Source organism: Gadus morhua, chromosome 16, assembly GCF_902167405.1.
Source record: "Gadus morhua chromosome 16, gadMor3.0, whole genome shotgun sequence".
Taxonomy (NCBI): Eukaryota; Metazoa; Chordata; class Actinopteri; order Gadiformes; family Gadidae; genus Gadus; species Gadus morhua.
In genome coordinates, this window is record NC_044063.1 from 3,796,926 (window position 1) to 3,812,958 (window position 16,033).

The 16,033-nt window shown below is 44.1% G+C and overlaps 1 protein-coding gene across 24 annotated transcripts in view; it reads right to left on the reverse strand.

The window, feature by feature from the left end:
- Positions 1–16,033, reverse strand: part of LOC115560660 (sialoadhesin) — a 265,788-nt gene that overhangs the window by 8,079 nt on the left and 241,676 nt on the right. Inside the window, exon 20 of one of the 24 annotated variants that reach the window (XM_030380089.1) lies at positions 7,033–7,897. The exons of 20 other annotated variants lie outside the window; for them this stretch is intronic. In XM_030380089.1, the coding sequence (XP_030235949.1) occupies positions 7,658–7,897 (240 nt within the window). In that variant the 3' untranslated portion in view covers positions 7,033–7,657. Of the gene's footprint in view, positions 1–7,032; positions 7,898–13,423; positions 15,437–16,033 lie in introns of those variants that run through there. 3 more of the 24 variants (XM_030380092.1, XM_030380090.1, XM_030380093.1) reach the window with 3 other exon arrangements.

Below are 16,033 nucleotides of genomic sequence, written 5' to 3' on the forward strand. Positions count from 1 at the left end.
CTGACTAAACTGTGAAAAGCGTTGGCCATGTTGGTCAGTTGGGTGGGTAAACCTTCTAGAATCATTGGGGCTTTGTGGACACAATGGATATTTATTATTTATTTACTAGAAATAGATGCATTAAGTTGCCATGATTTTCGAAGCCTCTAAAAGAGGTTTACCCACCCAACTACCCAGTATGGCCGACAGGTGAATAAGTTCTCCTCACAGCGGTTAAAAGAGTGTCATTGTATGAAGCAACCAGGTTGTGTGCCATGCTGAAGGATACATTTAAACTACACACAATTTCTATGTCATCTGGACTTTTAGTGTGAAGCTGTGATTCATCTGGCCACCCCTGTCTGGGATTGAACCAACTCCCTTTCCATACAGGCTAGACTGGTCCGGTCACTAACTGATCCAGTCCATCTGACGCGGTTAATATCTCCGGTTCTTTTACTTCCCACAGACAACTTGTGAGGCGTCCCTAGATGGATTTAAACTTTAGTTTGAGACACTTTATTATTTCTCCCCACTGGCTATCAACGAAACGCCCTACGCACACCTCTTCTTGTGCTCCTCACAATTGCAGCAGTTGCAAACCAGTTGAAGTCCGTCCCCTTGTTCACGTGTCTACCTGTCCGCCTGGCCACTCGTAAAGGCCAGGCCTAACTCCCTGGCTCCCCCTGGTGGAGGGACATGGTGTAGAACACAGCAGTTGCAAACCCTCCCCTTGCCCACGTGCCCAGGACTTAATTATTAAAGAATCATTGATAATTAAAGTAATAATAAAATACCCTCATACCCCAAAGTAGTTGTTGGGCACAAAGCCCTCGCGGCCGCAGAGCGAGGCCCACCACCAGTCCACCCCCTGGGCCTTCTGCAGGATGGTCACCATGTCCCCCTCATTGAAGCCCAGCTCGTCAGCGGCCTGCCCCTGGTAGCTCCACAGGGGGTACAGCACGCCGCTGTTGTCGGCTCCCATCGCCTCCTCCACACCTGGAGGGGGAAGGGGGGGGGGGGGGGGGGGGGGGGGTCAGGGGTCAGCTGGTCCCACATCCCACAGCAATGTATCTGTGTGTGGTTGTGTTCTGTGTGTCCATCTGTGTGTTTTCGTTGTGTTGTGAATCCCGTGTGTATCTCCATTTGGTTGATGTGTTGTGTGCTGCGGGTGGATCTGTGTGTGGATGTTATGTTGTGTGTCATGTGTGTGTATCTGTGTGTTAATGTGTTTGGTGCTGTCTGTGTATCTGTGTGTGGTTGATTTTTGCTGTTTTGTGTGTATCTGTGTGTTAATGTGTTTGGTGCTGTCTGTGTATCTGTGTGTGGTTGATGTGTGGTCTTTCATGAGTTAATGACCTTTCATGGTGGAGTGGAGAGACATCTGGGGTATTGTGCATCAGAGATGTCGTTTGTTTATCCGAATGACCTCTGGAATGGTCCTTTTTGTTATTTGTAATCCTATTTATCTATTTCATTATTTATTTGTGTTTTGTGGACGTCATCACGTGACACTTTGTGCGACACACTCACCTTCCACCTGGGATTATTCTGGATGATGTCATCGCTGGGACAGAGGGACGGGGGGGGGGATAGAGGTATGACGGGGGAGAGGTAAGGGGCAAAAGGAGAGGAGATGAGGAAGGGAGAGGGGGGAGAAGAGGAGGAGAGGAGGAGAGGAAAGGATCGCAGCATGGTGCATCGAGGGAGATGGACAGAATAGGAAGTAGGATGAATGAGAGACGAGGAGTAAAGGTGAGAAAGAGGGAGACGGGGGGGGGGGGGGGGGGGGGTGATGGATAAGGAAAAACAAAAGAGGGAGGGAGAATGTGTGAGAGAGCGAGAGAGAAGGACAGGGAGAGAGTTAGGGACACTTCCTTTATGGCATCATCTCTTACATAAAACACTACCATGCAAAATGAAGACCGTGTGTGAGAACAGAAACACAAAACACACACACAAATACATTCACGTGGCTGCTCTGTGTTTAAAAACGTCCCTACACAGCCTTCGTGTCCCTCGGGTGCCCTGCTCGCCACAGTAGGAAGGTGACATCATCCTCCTCATCATCCTCATGTCCCTCAGCTCCACGATGACATCACAGCTCTCAGGCGGCGCATTATCGTCTACGCCGGCGGCTCCACAGCGCGTTGGTCCCTGACACCTTTTTCAGGGCTTAAAATCCATCTTCAGTACTTCATGGTACATTAATAATAACACATTATTTAGTGTGTGTGTGGGGGGGGCCTACGAGTTGTTTGTACATTTCAAATGAATTTTTTAAAGGTGACACATTATACCACCAGGTGTGAGTGTGATTAGCTGTTACAAGCCGTTTTTAGAATTGGCCTATTCTGACATCACAAAGGGGCGTGTCAACCTAGATCTATGACGGATAGATGAGCAACGTTTGCTACAGTCCACTTTGTGGTCTGGTAGACTGATCTATCTAATGGTCAGAGCTGAGGTTTTTTGAAATAGAGAAACAGGAAGTGACCGATGGGAAGAGAGGACAGAAGAGTACGTTTACAAAAACTTTTAACTTCCTGTTTTTCTGATTCATTTCGTGATCTTTGGTGGGGATTTGTGGTCCCACTTTGGGCTTTGATTCAAGACTCATTCTTCAAATGTGTTCCTTTTTCTAACCACTTCTAGGTTTCCTACAACAGTCCCGGGCTGGGAGTATCATTCTCAAATAGTTATTTATTTGCTTGGAATACACATCATTACTTCCATCACTCCGTCTGGTCATGTTCCCCTTAATAGCTAATCTCTTAGCAATTATATTTGCGTATGGCAGAAAGTTCTCAGAGTGGCAGGGCTAGATTAACAGGAACAACTAAAGCAACAACTCAAATTTTTACACGTGGTTTTGAGGTGTGGGCTCGGGGCATTTGTGTGTCTTAGTCAAAGATGGCTAAGTAGTATCTGGCCTTCCTCCCTTGGCACATGGTATCTGGAAGCCATCTTTCTTCTGTTGAAGAGAACAGAGAGATAAAGAAGCAACAGGAGAAATGTATGGCCAGAGAGAGAGAGAGAGAGAGAGAGAGAGAGAGAGAGAGAGAGAGAGAGAGAGAGAGAGAGAGAGAGAGAGAGAGAGAGAGAGAGAGAGAGAGAGAGAGAGAGAGAGAGAGAGAGAGAGAGAGAGAGAGAGAGAGAGAGAGAGAGAGAGAGAGAGAGAGAGAGAGAGAGAGACTTATCACCTTATCCAGAGGAAGATGAGGAGGGGTATGGGGACCAGTAAGACAGCAACTGTATGTACAGTGATCTGTGATGATGATGATGGTGATGATGATGATGATGATGATGATGTGTCTGGAAGATACTGAGAGAAGCATTGAACTGCCCTCCACTATTTCCTGATTACAGGGACCTGAGTACACAGATGTGTGTTTAGGTCTAGGTCTTGAGGTCAAAGATTTTAAAAGATGTTAAAGATGCTAAAAGATGATATGTTTATATCAGTGATACAGCAGGATAATGCATGAGGAATTTGGATGATTCATATTAATGTTGACAGGGTTATGCAGACTTTAAAGGTAAAGTGTCTAGGGTTTAGTGGTATCTAGTGGTCTAGTAATATTCAGTTGGTTATTCCCCAACTGAATAACCCCCCTTTTTACTTAGTTACTTAATCTGATTAGTTGTCTGAGTTATTAGAACAATATGTGGCTGTGCCCATGTTTGGAAATCAAGCCAAACCAGGAACGAAACAAGAGAACAGGAGATCAGGAATGGTATCAACACATTTTAATGCCGAAACCATCGTAATATTGCATGTGTTGCAATGATTTATGATGACTATATGCTCTGTAAGGTGACCTTGGGTGTCTTGAAAGGCGCCTCTAAATTAAATGTATTATTATTATTATTATTATTATTATAGTTATTTTATGACACCAGCCTGCATGGTTCCATATGTTTGAAAAAAGTGTTTTGTAAGAACATAAATCATTTAGGTTATTACTTAAACAGAAAATAGCCTGGAAGCATGAAAAACACCATAAGCAGTTTAACTTAAACACTAAACATCATATACAAGCACTGAAAGAAGATTATGACAATAAAAAGCACATTTCTCGCGAGACATGTTTTCATTTAGGGGAGGCATACATAGCAGTTCAGGTTGTCACTGTCTTGCACACACCAATCCTACTCACTCCTATCAGATTTTGGTGGTGGTGGTGGTGGCGGCCAGAATGCTATAACCTGGTCACCCAAAATGGACAATGAATCATACAATAGCATGTAGATATAAAACCCGTAGAGTTAAACGCGTATCCTATGTTTTTTAAACTCGGGTTAGGCTTGTGCATTTCAAGATTTGACCAGGATCCATTCATAGCACTACAATGTTACAAACTACATTACTTATCATCTGAATTAAGTATGCTTTACCACTCTGAGGTCGGGTAAGTGTCCCTGAAAAGAAGATGGAGACATTTTCAAAATCGGTTACCCTGGAAAGCAGATTTAACAAAGATTTAGAAGTTAAAAGTTGAATATCTAAGATAGTATCAGAAGGGGCTTACCCAGGGACAGCATTAGGTCTTGGAGAGTTTACCAGAGAGTACAGGACGTGATCTATCTGATTTGATCGGAAGGGGGGATCCAACAGGACGTTGAGGCACTTTCGGTTATCTTAGTGAGAGATGTGGGTGGATAGTGAAGGTCATCCTGCTCTTCCTTTGCTTCCCTCTGTGTTGTCTGAGCAGAGTGAATAATCAGAGCTGAGGTGTTTTCAAACACAGAAACAGTAAAGAACAGATGGGAAGAGAGGAAAGAAGAGTACGTTTACAAAAGCTTTTAACTTCCTGTTTTTCTGATTCATTTTGTGATCTGGTGGGGATTTGTGGTCCCACCATGCAGGCTGCTGTAGGCTTTGATTCAAGACTCATTCTTCAAATGTGTTCCTTTTCTAACCACTTCAAGGTTTCCTCAAACTGTCCCGGGCTGGGAGTATCATTCTCAAATAGTTATTTATTTGCTTGGATTACACATCCTTACCTCCATCACTCCGTCTGGTCATTCTGCTCCCTGGTAGAAGACCCTTAGTTTGTCCTCTTGATCGTGCTGAAGATCTCAACCTAGATCTCACTCTCAACCTCAATAATAACTTTAATGGGAACTTTCAACAGAAACAGAATTAATTTGCGGAACCCTCTCACAAGAAGCCTGAAGCACTTTTAACTTACAATATAACATAGCTCTGCCTGCTGGTTCCCCTTAATAGCTAATCTCTTAGCAATTATATATGCGTATGGCAGAAAGTTCTCAGAGTGGCAGGGCTAGATTAACAGGAACAACTAAAGCAACAACTAGAATTTTTACAGCTGGTTTTGGGGCGTGGGCTCGGGGCATTTGTGTTAGTCAAGGATGGCTAAGTAAGAAATGGCTTCCTGTCTCCCATCTCCACCACAGTATCTGGCCTTCCTCCCTGGGCACATGGTTTCTGGAAGCCATCTTTCTTCTGGTGAAGAGAACAGAGAGATAAAGAAGCAACAGGAGAAATGTAGAGAGAGAGAGAGAGAGAGAGAGAGAGAGAGAGAGAGAGAGAGAGAGAGAGAGAGAGAGAGAGAGAGAGAGAGAGAGAGAGAGAGAGAGAGAGAGAGAGAGAGAGAGAGAGAGAGAGAGAGAGAGAGAGAGAGAGAGAGAGAGAGAGAGAGAGAGAGAGAGAGAGAGAGAGAGAGAGATTAGCAGGGGTATGGGGACCAGTAAGACAGCAACTGCATGAAGACACTGTGCGTACAGCTACAGTGATGATGATGATGATGATGATGTGTCTGGAAGATACTGAGTGAAGCATTGAACTGCCATCCACTATTTCCTGATTACAGGGACCTGATTACACAGATGTGTGTTTAGGTCTAGGTCTTGAGGTCAAAGATGTTAAAAGAGGTTAAAGATGTTAAAAGAGGATGATATGTTTATATCATTGATACAGCAGGATAATGCATGAGGAATTTAGATGATTCATATTAATGTTAACAGGGTTATGCAGACTTTAAAGGTAAAGTGTGTAGGATTTAGTGGTGTCTAGTGTGATGGAAAATCTACATGTTACGTTCAGGTTCTTCTAAAATGTAAATCTTAGTGTTTCGTGTGACGTAATCTGGTTTCACATTCCATTCTTGGAATCTTGCTATTCTGCAGGGTCTTCTAAAATGTAATTCTTAGTGTTTCATGTGATGTAATCTGGTTTCACATTCCGTTTCCGTGTTGTATGTAGTTTGGTTTGGGCCTGTTTTACTTGACCCCCTGGGGAGCGTAGAGAAGCAAAGGGTGATAAGGAACAGCCTCAACCACCTTCTTAACCTCTGAAGAAACTTCAATCAATAGATTAACATCTGGTTAACAAAGGCTTTTGGTTTATTGGAGGCCAACTGCCCTCAAGGATCCGATCTAAGTGTATGAAAGCTCCTGACTTTAGCTTCTCAGCGGACTTCTCCCCAGCGTACCTTGAGTATGAAGTAACACGCAAAGAGAAGCTCCCATCTGAGGCCTCAGATTATTGTAATGTATGCCTGTTATGTTGTTTGTTGATGCATGTTGTGATGTATCTTTGTTCGTACTTTTATTACAAATATATGTAACCAGCAATTGCCTGCAAGTATTGTGTGCTTTTTGCATCTAAATATCTCATCTGCTTAGACGCAATATCTGAAACAGAAATTGCCACGACACTAGTAATATTCAGTTGGTTATTCACCAACTGAATAACGCCTCTTTTTACTTAGCTACTTAATCTGATTGGTTGTCTTGTCTGAGTTATTAGAACAATATATGGCTGTGCCCATGTATGGAAATCAAGCCAAACAAGTCACAAACCTAGAGATAAGGAGATCAGGAATGGTATCAACACATTTTAATGCCGAAACAATCGTAATATTGCATGTGTTGCAATGTTTTCTGGTTCTGCACTCCTTGGAGCTTGTACAGGCGCACTGATCACTCGTGTTGCCAGACATTTGTCGGAATCTTACGGAAAATTTTGCATAACTTTTCATAAGATATTATATGAAGGTTTTTTGAGACCAGCCTGCATGGTTCCAAATTTTTGAAATACGTGTTTTTATATATAATTTAGGTCATTACTTAAACAGAAAATAGCCTGGAAGCATGAAAAACACCATAAGCAGTTTAAGTTACTCACTAAACGTCTTATACAATCACTGAAATAAAAGCACATTTCTCGCGAGACATGTTATCAAACACATCTTAATTCCGAAACAAGCATTTAATACTGAGAACAAAATGAATGTCAACAAAATTTGTATACATTTGATGTGTAATTTTTGTGATAGCAGCACCCATATCGACCAACAAAGCAATGTTAGAAAGCGTTTTTTTGTGGCAAGAAAAATATAATTAGTAACTAAGCTACTAAACGATATATACAATCAATGAAAAGAGATTATGACGATAAAATACACATTTATTGCTAGAAATGTTATTAAAACCCATTTAATGCTGAATCTATATCAAAACTGGGCTGTTTATTTGATGGTGGTATCTGACATCAGTTTACTGTAAATGAAAAGAAGAAGTGAAAACGAGAAAGAGAAGTTAAGAAACTCAGTAAATTGCGGTTTATAAATGGCTTTGCCTCCACAAGCTGTCCATTGGGAGGATGAAGCCTCAAGCCTCAAAGTTTATCTTCGAGATCTATCAAGAGTGCTTACTCAGGGACAGCCTTGGGTCTTTTAAGCTTGATGGCAGAGTAAAGGACCTGCTCTGTATGATCAGACTCTACCAGAGCACCAGCAAACCCACGAGGCACTTCCTGGTTCTTAGAGCGAGAGATGTGGATGCTGGCATAGTGAAGGTCATCCTGCTCTTCTATTGGTTCTCTTTGTGCTGCAGAAGCCGAGCGATTGGTCAGAGCTGAGACGTTGTCATACACAGGACACGGAGGAGACTGACGGGGAGAGAGGACAGAGTAGTACATTTAGAAAACTCTTTACTCTCAGTTGGCTGGTCAGAAGCTGATGTTTTTATGGTTCATTTAGAGACTGTTGGGGGTGACTAGTGCTTCCACAGTGAAGGCCGCTGTAGGTTTCACTTTAGGACTCTTCTTCTTGAACGTATTCCTCTTTCTAATCATTGCTAGGTTTCAGTGACAGTTGAGCTTGTTCGTTCTTAAAGTGGAGAAATCAACATCTTTGTTTGCTTGGATTAGACGTCACAACTTCTATCACTCTTCTTCTTATTCCAAGTCTCTCCGTTTTTCAGCTTGATCTCAGCCTAGATCACACAGAAAGAACAGCTGATACAGCGGTAATAAGTTGTAGGCCTACTTTTTAATCAATGCATCTCCAAACACCATACAGCAATCACATATTTTCTTGACACAGACATCGTGTACAAGCCTATAACTTTTAGAATTGATGAGTATTTGTTTCTGAGAAAACATTGTTTTACCGCGGGTGAGTATTAAAAAGAATGAATGAATGCGGGCGAGCGTGTGTGTATGTGTAAAATAATTAATGAATGCGGGCGTGCGCGTGTGCGTCCATCTGTTTAAACACACGCAAACTAAACACGTAGGCCTAACGCATAATACGGTCCATGGCAATGTATATTAACGGGGGGACGCATGCATGTAAGGAACACAAGTCGATAACGATGATGCATACAATACTGGTAGGCTAAGAAACAATGTTTGTTAATGTATTGCGAATATCTCATCTCATCTCATCTTCGTCCGCTTATCCGGGGCCGGGTCGCGGGGGGAGCAGCTCAAGCAGGGGGCCCCAGACTTCCCTTTCCCGGGCCACATTGACCAGCTCTGACGGGGGGATCCCGAGGCGTTCCCAGGCCAGTGTTGAGATATAATCTCTCCACCTAGTCCTGGGTCTTCCCCGAGGTCTCCTCCCCACTGGACGTGCCTGAAACACCTCGAAAGGAAGGCGCCTAGTGGGCATCCTTACCAGATGCCCGAACCACCTCAGCTGACTCCTTTCTAAGTAAAGGAGCAGAGGCTCTAATCCGAGTTCCTCACGGATGGCTGAGCTTCTCACCCTATCCCTAAGGGAGACGCCAGCCACCCTTCTGAGAAAACTGATCTCGGCCGCTTGTACCCGCAAACTCGTCCTTTCGGTCATCACCCAACCCTGACCATAGGTTAGGATAGGAACGAAGATCAACCGGTAGATCGAGAGCTTTGCCTTGCGGCTCAGCTCTCTTTTCGTAACAACGGTGCGGTAAAGCGAACGCAATACCGCCCCCGCTGCTCCGATTCTCCGGCCAATCTCACACTCCATAGTACACTCACTCGCGAACAAGACACCGAGGTACTTGAACTCCTTCACTTGGGCTAAGGACTCATTTCCTACCCGGAGTAAGCAATCCACCGGTTTCCTGCTAAGAGTCATGGCCTCAGATTTAGCGGTGCTGATCCTCATCCCAGACGCTTCACACTCGGCCGCCAGCCGATCCAGTGAGTGCTGAAGGTCACAGGCCGATGATCCAATGAGGACCACATCATCTGCAAAAAGCAGTGACGAGATCCTCAGACCACCGAACTGCAACCCCTCCCCACCACGACTACGCCTCGATATCCTGTCCATGTATATCACAAACAGGATTGGTGACAAGGCGCAGCCCTGGCGGAGACCAGCACCCACTGAGAACGAAACTGACTGGCTGCCGAGGACGCGAACACAGCTCTCGCTTTGGGAGTACAGAGATTGGATGGCCCTGAGGATAGACCCCCTTACCCCATACTCCCGCAGCACCTCCCACAGTTTCGCCCGGGGGACCCGGTCATACGCCTTCTCCAGATCCACAAAACACATGTAGACCGGATGGGTATACTCCAAGGCCTCCTCCAGGATCCTTGCGAGAGTGAAGAGCTGGTCTGTAGTTCCTAGTCCGGGGCGAAAACCGCATTGTTCCTCTTCAATCTGAGGTTCGACGATCGGCCGAACCCTCCTTTCCAGCACCTTGGAGTAGACTTTACCAGGGAGGCTGAGAAGTGTGATACCCCGGTAATTGGCACACACTCTCTGGTCCCCCTTTTTGAACAGGGGAACCACCACCCCGGTTTGCCACTCCTTTGGCACTGTACCCGACTCCAACGCGATGTTGAATATGCTTGTCAACCATGACAGCCCCTCAACACCCAGAGCCATTAGCATTTCTGGCTGGATCTCATCAATCCCTGGGGCTTTGCCACTGCAGAGACTACCTCAGTGACCTCCACCAGGGAAATTGACGACGAAACACCATCAACCTCGAGCTCTGCCTCCAACATAGAGGGCGTGTTATTCGGATTCAGGAGTTCCTCAAAGTGTTCCTTTCAACGTCCGATGACATCCTCAGTTGAGGTCAACAGAGTCCCATCCTTACTGTACACAGCTTGGATGGTTCCCCGTTTCCCCCTCCTGAGGTGCCGGAAAGTCTTCCAGAAACACTTTGGTGCCGACCGAAAGTCCTTCTCCATGGCCTCTCCGAACTTCTCCCACACCCGCTGCATAGCCTCTGACACGGCAGCAGCTGCAGCCCTTCGAGCCTGTCGGTACCCTGCAACCGAGTCAGGAATCCTCCAGGATATCATATCCCGGAAGGCCTCCTTCTTCAATCGGACGGCTTCCCTGACCACCGGTGTCCACCACGGTGTCCGAGGGGTCCTTTGAACACCGCCCATTCCGGCTCAATGCCCCCAACCTCCACAGGAATGCCAGAAAAACTCAGCCGGAGGTGTGAGTTGAAGATACCTAGGACGGGAGCCTCCTCCAGACGTTCCCAATTCACCCGCACTACTCGTTTGGGCTTACCAGGTCTATCCGGAAATTTCCCCCATTCCCTGATCCAACTCACAACCAGATGGTGGTCGGTTGACAGTTCCGCCCCTCTCTTAACCCGAGTGTCCAAAACATGCGATTGCGAATATCATTAAATAGAACCACAGCTACCGCATTCACATGTCTGTTAAGTTGTCTTTGCCGAAATTTATTTGACGACTCAGTAGCCTATTACTGAAGTTGTGGAAGGAAACGCTATTCCATGCATGAACTAGGCCATATTATTTGGCCATAAACTGAGCCATTCGAAGTTTGAAATTCATGTGGTCATGCATCCGTCTCATCGGAGACTGCAAACGCGACGTCAAAATAACAACTCTCAGATTCAAATGCGCTCATTGCTGTTAAAGGGGATGGGAGATGGAACTCTCATTGGTTTATTGCACGTTACGCCTAAACCACACCTAGGGGTAATTAGGCTACTTCAGACCAACCCTTTGTAGATTTGCGCCGGGAGCAAGAGTCATTTATCCGCCGGTAAAATAGCATCATCGCCATAGAACCGACCACAAAGCTACTTGCGCTTGGCGCTTCTCACTTGCATTTCAGACCGTTAAAATAGGGCCCATTGTCTTGCACACAACATTCCCACTCACTCCTATCAGATTTGGGTGGTGGTGGTGGTTGCCAGAATGTTGTTTGCTGGTCACCCAAAATGGCTAATGAATCATACAATAGCATGTAGATATAACACCCATAGGGTTAAACGCTTATCCTAGGTTTTTTAACTTGGATTAGACTTGTGCATTTCAAGATTTGACCAGGATCAATTCATAGCACTACTTTCTTGCTATATATGCCTCCTTCAGATGATCACTTGTCATCTAAATTAAGTGTGCTGTACAACTCTGAGGTTTGGTCGGTGTCCCTGAAAAGAAGACGAAGAATGTTTGGAATATCAGTTACACTGGAAAGCAGAATTTAGAAGTTAAAAGTTGAATATCTAAGATAGTATCGAAAGGGAATTACTCATGGACAGCCTTGGATAGTTGACCAGAGAGTAAACGCCTTTTTTTCTATCTAATCTGATCTGACAGTCAAGGCTCTTTCGGTTCTCCAACTGATAGATGTGGATGGTTGGATATTGAATGTCATCCTGCTCTTCCTTTGCTTTTCTCTGGGCTGCATAAGCCGAGAGACTGGTCAGAGCTGCAGCGTTTTCAAACATAGAAGCAGGAAGTGACCGATGGGAACAGTGGATAGAAGAGTACATAAAATTATAAAAGTTTCTTGTTTATTTGGTGATTCTTGGTGGTGGCTAGTGGTCCCAAAATTCAAGCTGCTGTAGGCTTCACTTCAAGACTCATTCTTTAAACGTATTCCTTTTTCTAACCACTGCTAGGGGCCTCCAACAGTCGGAAAAAAAATAGATATTGATTTGCTTGGAAGTTGCTCATCATTGCTTCCAGCACTCCGTCTGGTCATTCTGCTCCCTGGCAGAAGACTCTCATTTTGTCCTCTTGATTGTGCTGAGGATCTCAACCTAGATCTCACTGTTGACATCAATAGTCTAACTTGTAGGCCTACGGGAATTTTTGCACAGAAACAGATTTGATTTTGCGGAACCCTTTTCACAAAAAGTATGAAGCACTACTATCTTAGAATATTACATGGTCGTGCTTGCTGGTTCCCCCTCAAAAACGAATCTTTTGGCAAATATATTTGCATATTGGCAGAAGGTTATCAGAGTGTCAGGGCTAGATTAACAGGAACAGCTAAAACAACAACTAGAAGTTTCACATGTGGTTTTGGTAGTGACATACTTAGAAACCTGTATGTAAGGAGGGAGGGGAAAGTTTAGGTAGAGGAAACCCCACCTACAGAGGGGGAAATGCAGCTTGAGACAGATGTCAGGTTGTACATCATCAACATAGTGGGAAACTTACCTGCATCATGCAAAGGAGACCCAGATAGGATGGACTTGTAATCACCAGTCTTATACAGTTAGGGTGTGTGGTTACACAGGGCAGAATAACCCTTGCACAGCTCTGGGGTATCAGGTAGTCCACCCTTACCCCTAGACAGAATGATAATAATGATAATATGTTCTGTTTTCTTGGCTGGTTAAAGGATGTTACGCCACACAAGTGGGTTTGTCTCAGAGGTTTATAGTGTTGAAGATAAATGTTTCTAGTGTTGAAGATAAATGTTATACTGGAGAGTGTGTTTACTGTTAATTATTAATATTCGAGGTAAACAAAGTAAATGCTGGTACTTCCCTTAAAGGGGGAGATGTAGTGACATACGTAGGAACCTGTATTTAAGGAGTTGGTGGAAGGTAGGGATGGACCGAATATTCGACCACCGAAAATGTTCGGACGAAAATGGCCCAAAACATATCGTTCGGTTTCGGCCGAAGGAGTAAAAAGGCCGAACATAACAACCCGAACATTTTTAATAATTTATAAAAAAGAAAAACATTGTTCTTAAATTCTTGCTATAAGGTCTGCTGGAATGTTAGAAAACGATCAGTATTAAATAAATATTTTGTATCAAATTTGTAATTGATTTGTTTTATTAAAAAGCAAGACAAAAATGTTTATAAAGGACATTTAATTGTTTGATTTATGCAATGATGAAAAATTAAAGCAAAATGAATGAAAAACAGCAAAAGCCACATTCGGTAATCGGTTTCGGCCTTCGGCCAACTGTTTCAGTATATTCGGTTTCAGTTTCGGCCAAGAATTTTCATTTCGGTGCATCCCTAGTGGAAGGTTTAGGGAGAGGCGCACTGTAATGTAAAGAGCTTGATATAAAGTACCCAAGGCTACACCGGCTTCTCGAGTGTCTCTGTTTATTAAACCGACACAGCATGTTAACAATCCTGTTGCAGTTTTGGGGCGTGGCCTCGGGGCATTTGTGTGTCTTAGTCAAAGATGGCTGAGTTAGAAATAGCTTCCTGTCTCCCACCTCCACCCAGCTATCTGGCCTTCCTCCCTGGGCACATGGTTGCGTGCAGCTACAGTGATGATGAAACGAAGATTATGACAATAAAGAAGAACATTGATTGTTAGTGTTGTGTTCTCTGCCCACGCGCGGTGATTATAGGGCCTACGTGCGACACACCGTAGTGTCGGTGTCGGGGTGACGGACGCCCCTCGGGACTAACCTCGGTCGAACCCCTTTTTAGTGTCACCGTTGTTTGTCGTTAACGGAGTTGCTCGGCTCGGCTCATTCGTCGGTGCAACCCAGGTCACTCGTTTAAGTCCCACACAGTTTTTATGAATTCAGCCTTGACCCTTTTTATTAGTTTACGAGCGGGTCAAGGTCCCTGGTCACAACGATGTCCTGATTTATTATTAAAAACTCTTCAACGTTGCCTTGTTGCCCTCTATACACGTCAGTCAGTATCAACCACTCCTTGTATCATGCACCACTTACCGTGAGGGGTCGTCTGCTTTGTCGGGCCGATGAGTTGACAGGGAAAAGGACTCGAACCATAAGTTAACCTACTACAAATGTAGTCAGGTAGATTTATTTTGGTCTAATAAACAAATAGATTGAGCGAGTGCCCGTTAAGATAAGAAAAGATAAAAGTAAGATAAAGAAGATTAAATGAGGGACAGATCTTAGCTAAACTAAACTAAATCCTGATTTAAAATGGACTCAATATCCGAGTGTTGTCCACTTATTCAACGGCTACAAGGATAGAATTCTAAACTAAATCTAAGATAGAATTGGACTCAATATCCGAGTGTTGGTCCACTTATTCAGCGGCTACAACCATAGAGTCTCCAGCTAAACTAAGCTAAGGGGCTATGGTGAGTTCCTAAGATGAAATGCTATTGCTAAGTTCCCCGGACACTGTTCAGTGTCCAGTTCTAAGAGCAGAAAAGCAGAAGAAAGTGGATCACACGGCCCCCACCCTAAGAAGATGATCAGCTAACTAACCCAAGAAGCTCTCTCTCCCTCTCTGTCTCTAACACTATCCTCTTAGGCAGAGGCCCGCATTCGTCGACGCCCAAAAGAGGTGGGGGTCCAATTTGATCTAGCAGTCTGATTTTCCACACATTTTCTCAAAAAATGTTCAGCCATCATAGGTTTACAATATGGTTGTGTTCCTTTTAGGATCACACACTATAGTCAACGTATGTCGGTCATATCATGGGGCCTACAGAGACACGCGTTTGTATACCTCACAGTGGCCCCCTTATGCAGCCCATGTCTCCCTCGTTCATGCGCTGTTTACCAGTGATAGCATTTTGAAGACACAGACATCTCGAGTGCTTCTAATTTTCTACATAATAAGATATATTAAGGTATATGTTCATAAGATACCCAAGATTGATGTAAGATATAAAAGGCACGTACATTTCTACATACTAAGATTTATGAGGCACACATATTTTCACACAAAAGGATATATAAGCCTTTGCCTCCATAAACTGTCCGTTGGGATGAACTATCAGGAGTTCTTACTCAGGGACAGCCTTGGGTCTTTTAAGGTTGATGGCAGAGTAAAGGACCTGCTCTGTATGATCAGACTTTACCAGAGCACCAGCAAACCCACGAGGCACTTCCTGGTTCTTAGAGCGAGAGAAGTGGATGCTGGGATAGTGAGGGTCATCCTGCTCTTCTATTGATTCTCTCCGTGCTGCAGAAGCTGAGCGATTGGTCAGAGCTGGGACGTTGTCATACACAGGACACGGAGACTGACGGGGAGAGAGGACAGAGTAGTTCAGAAAACTCTTTACTCTCGAATGGCTGTTCAGAAACTCATGTTTTTATGGTTCATTTAGAGACTGTTGGGGGTGACTAGTGCTTCCACAGTGGACGCTGTAGGTTTCACTTTAGGACTCTTCTAAGTGAACATATTCCTCTTTCTAATCATTGCTAGGTTTCAGTGACAGATCCCACACTATATCCAACTCTTGATCTCACAATAAAGGAACCTGGAAAAGTTGGCCTAAATGGTCCAACTTGTCTGGGATTTCGGTACTCGTATAGTTATTTTTGCTATGATTGATTTGACCATGGATATCAGCAATGGGCTAGCCCACAATTGATTTTGCCACATAATGTCAGCTACAGCTGTATGGGTAGTCAACAAATTTAATGATAAAATAGAAATGTAACAATAAGTTAACAAATGTTGATGCTATTTAATTAGAATAAAATTACATTGCGTGAATAGACATGACTAAACATAACGTGAATAGAACTTTAATAAATAACCTCGTCCATGAACACGTTTCTATCTAAGAGTCACGTTAGTATTATAAAAAAACATTCATGTGATTTTATTTGGT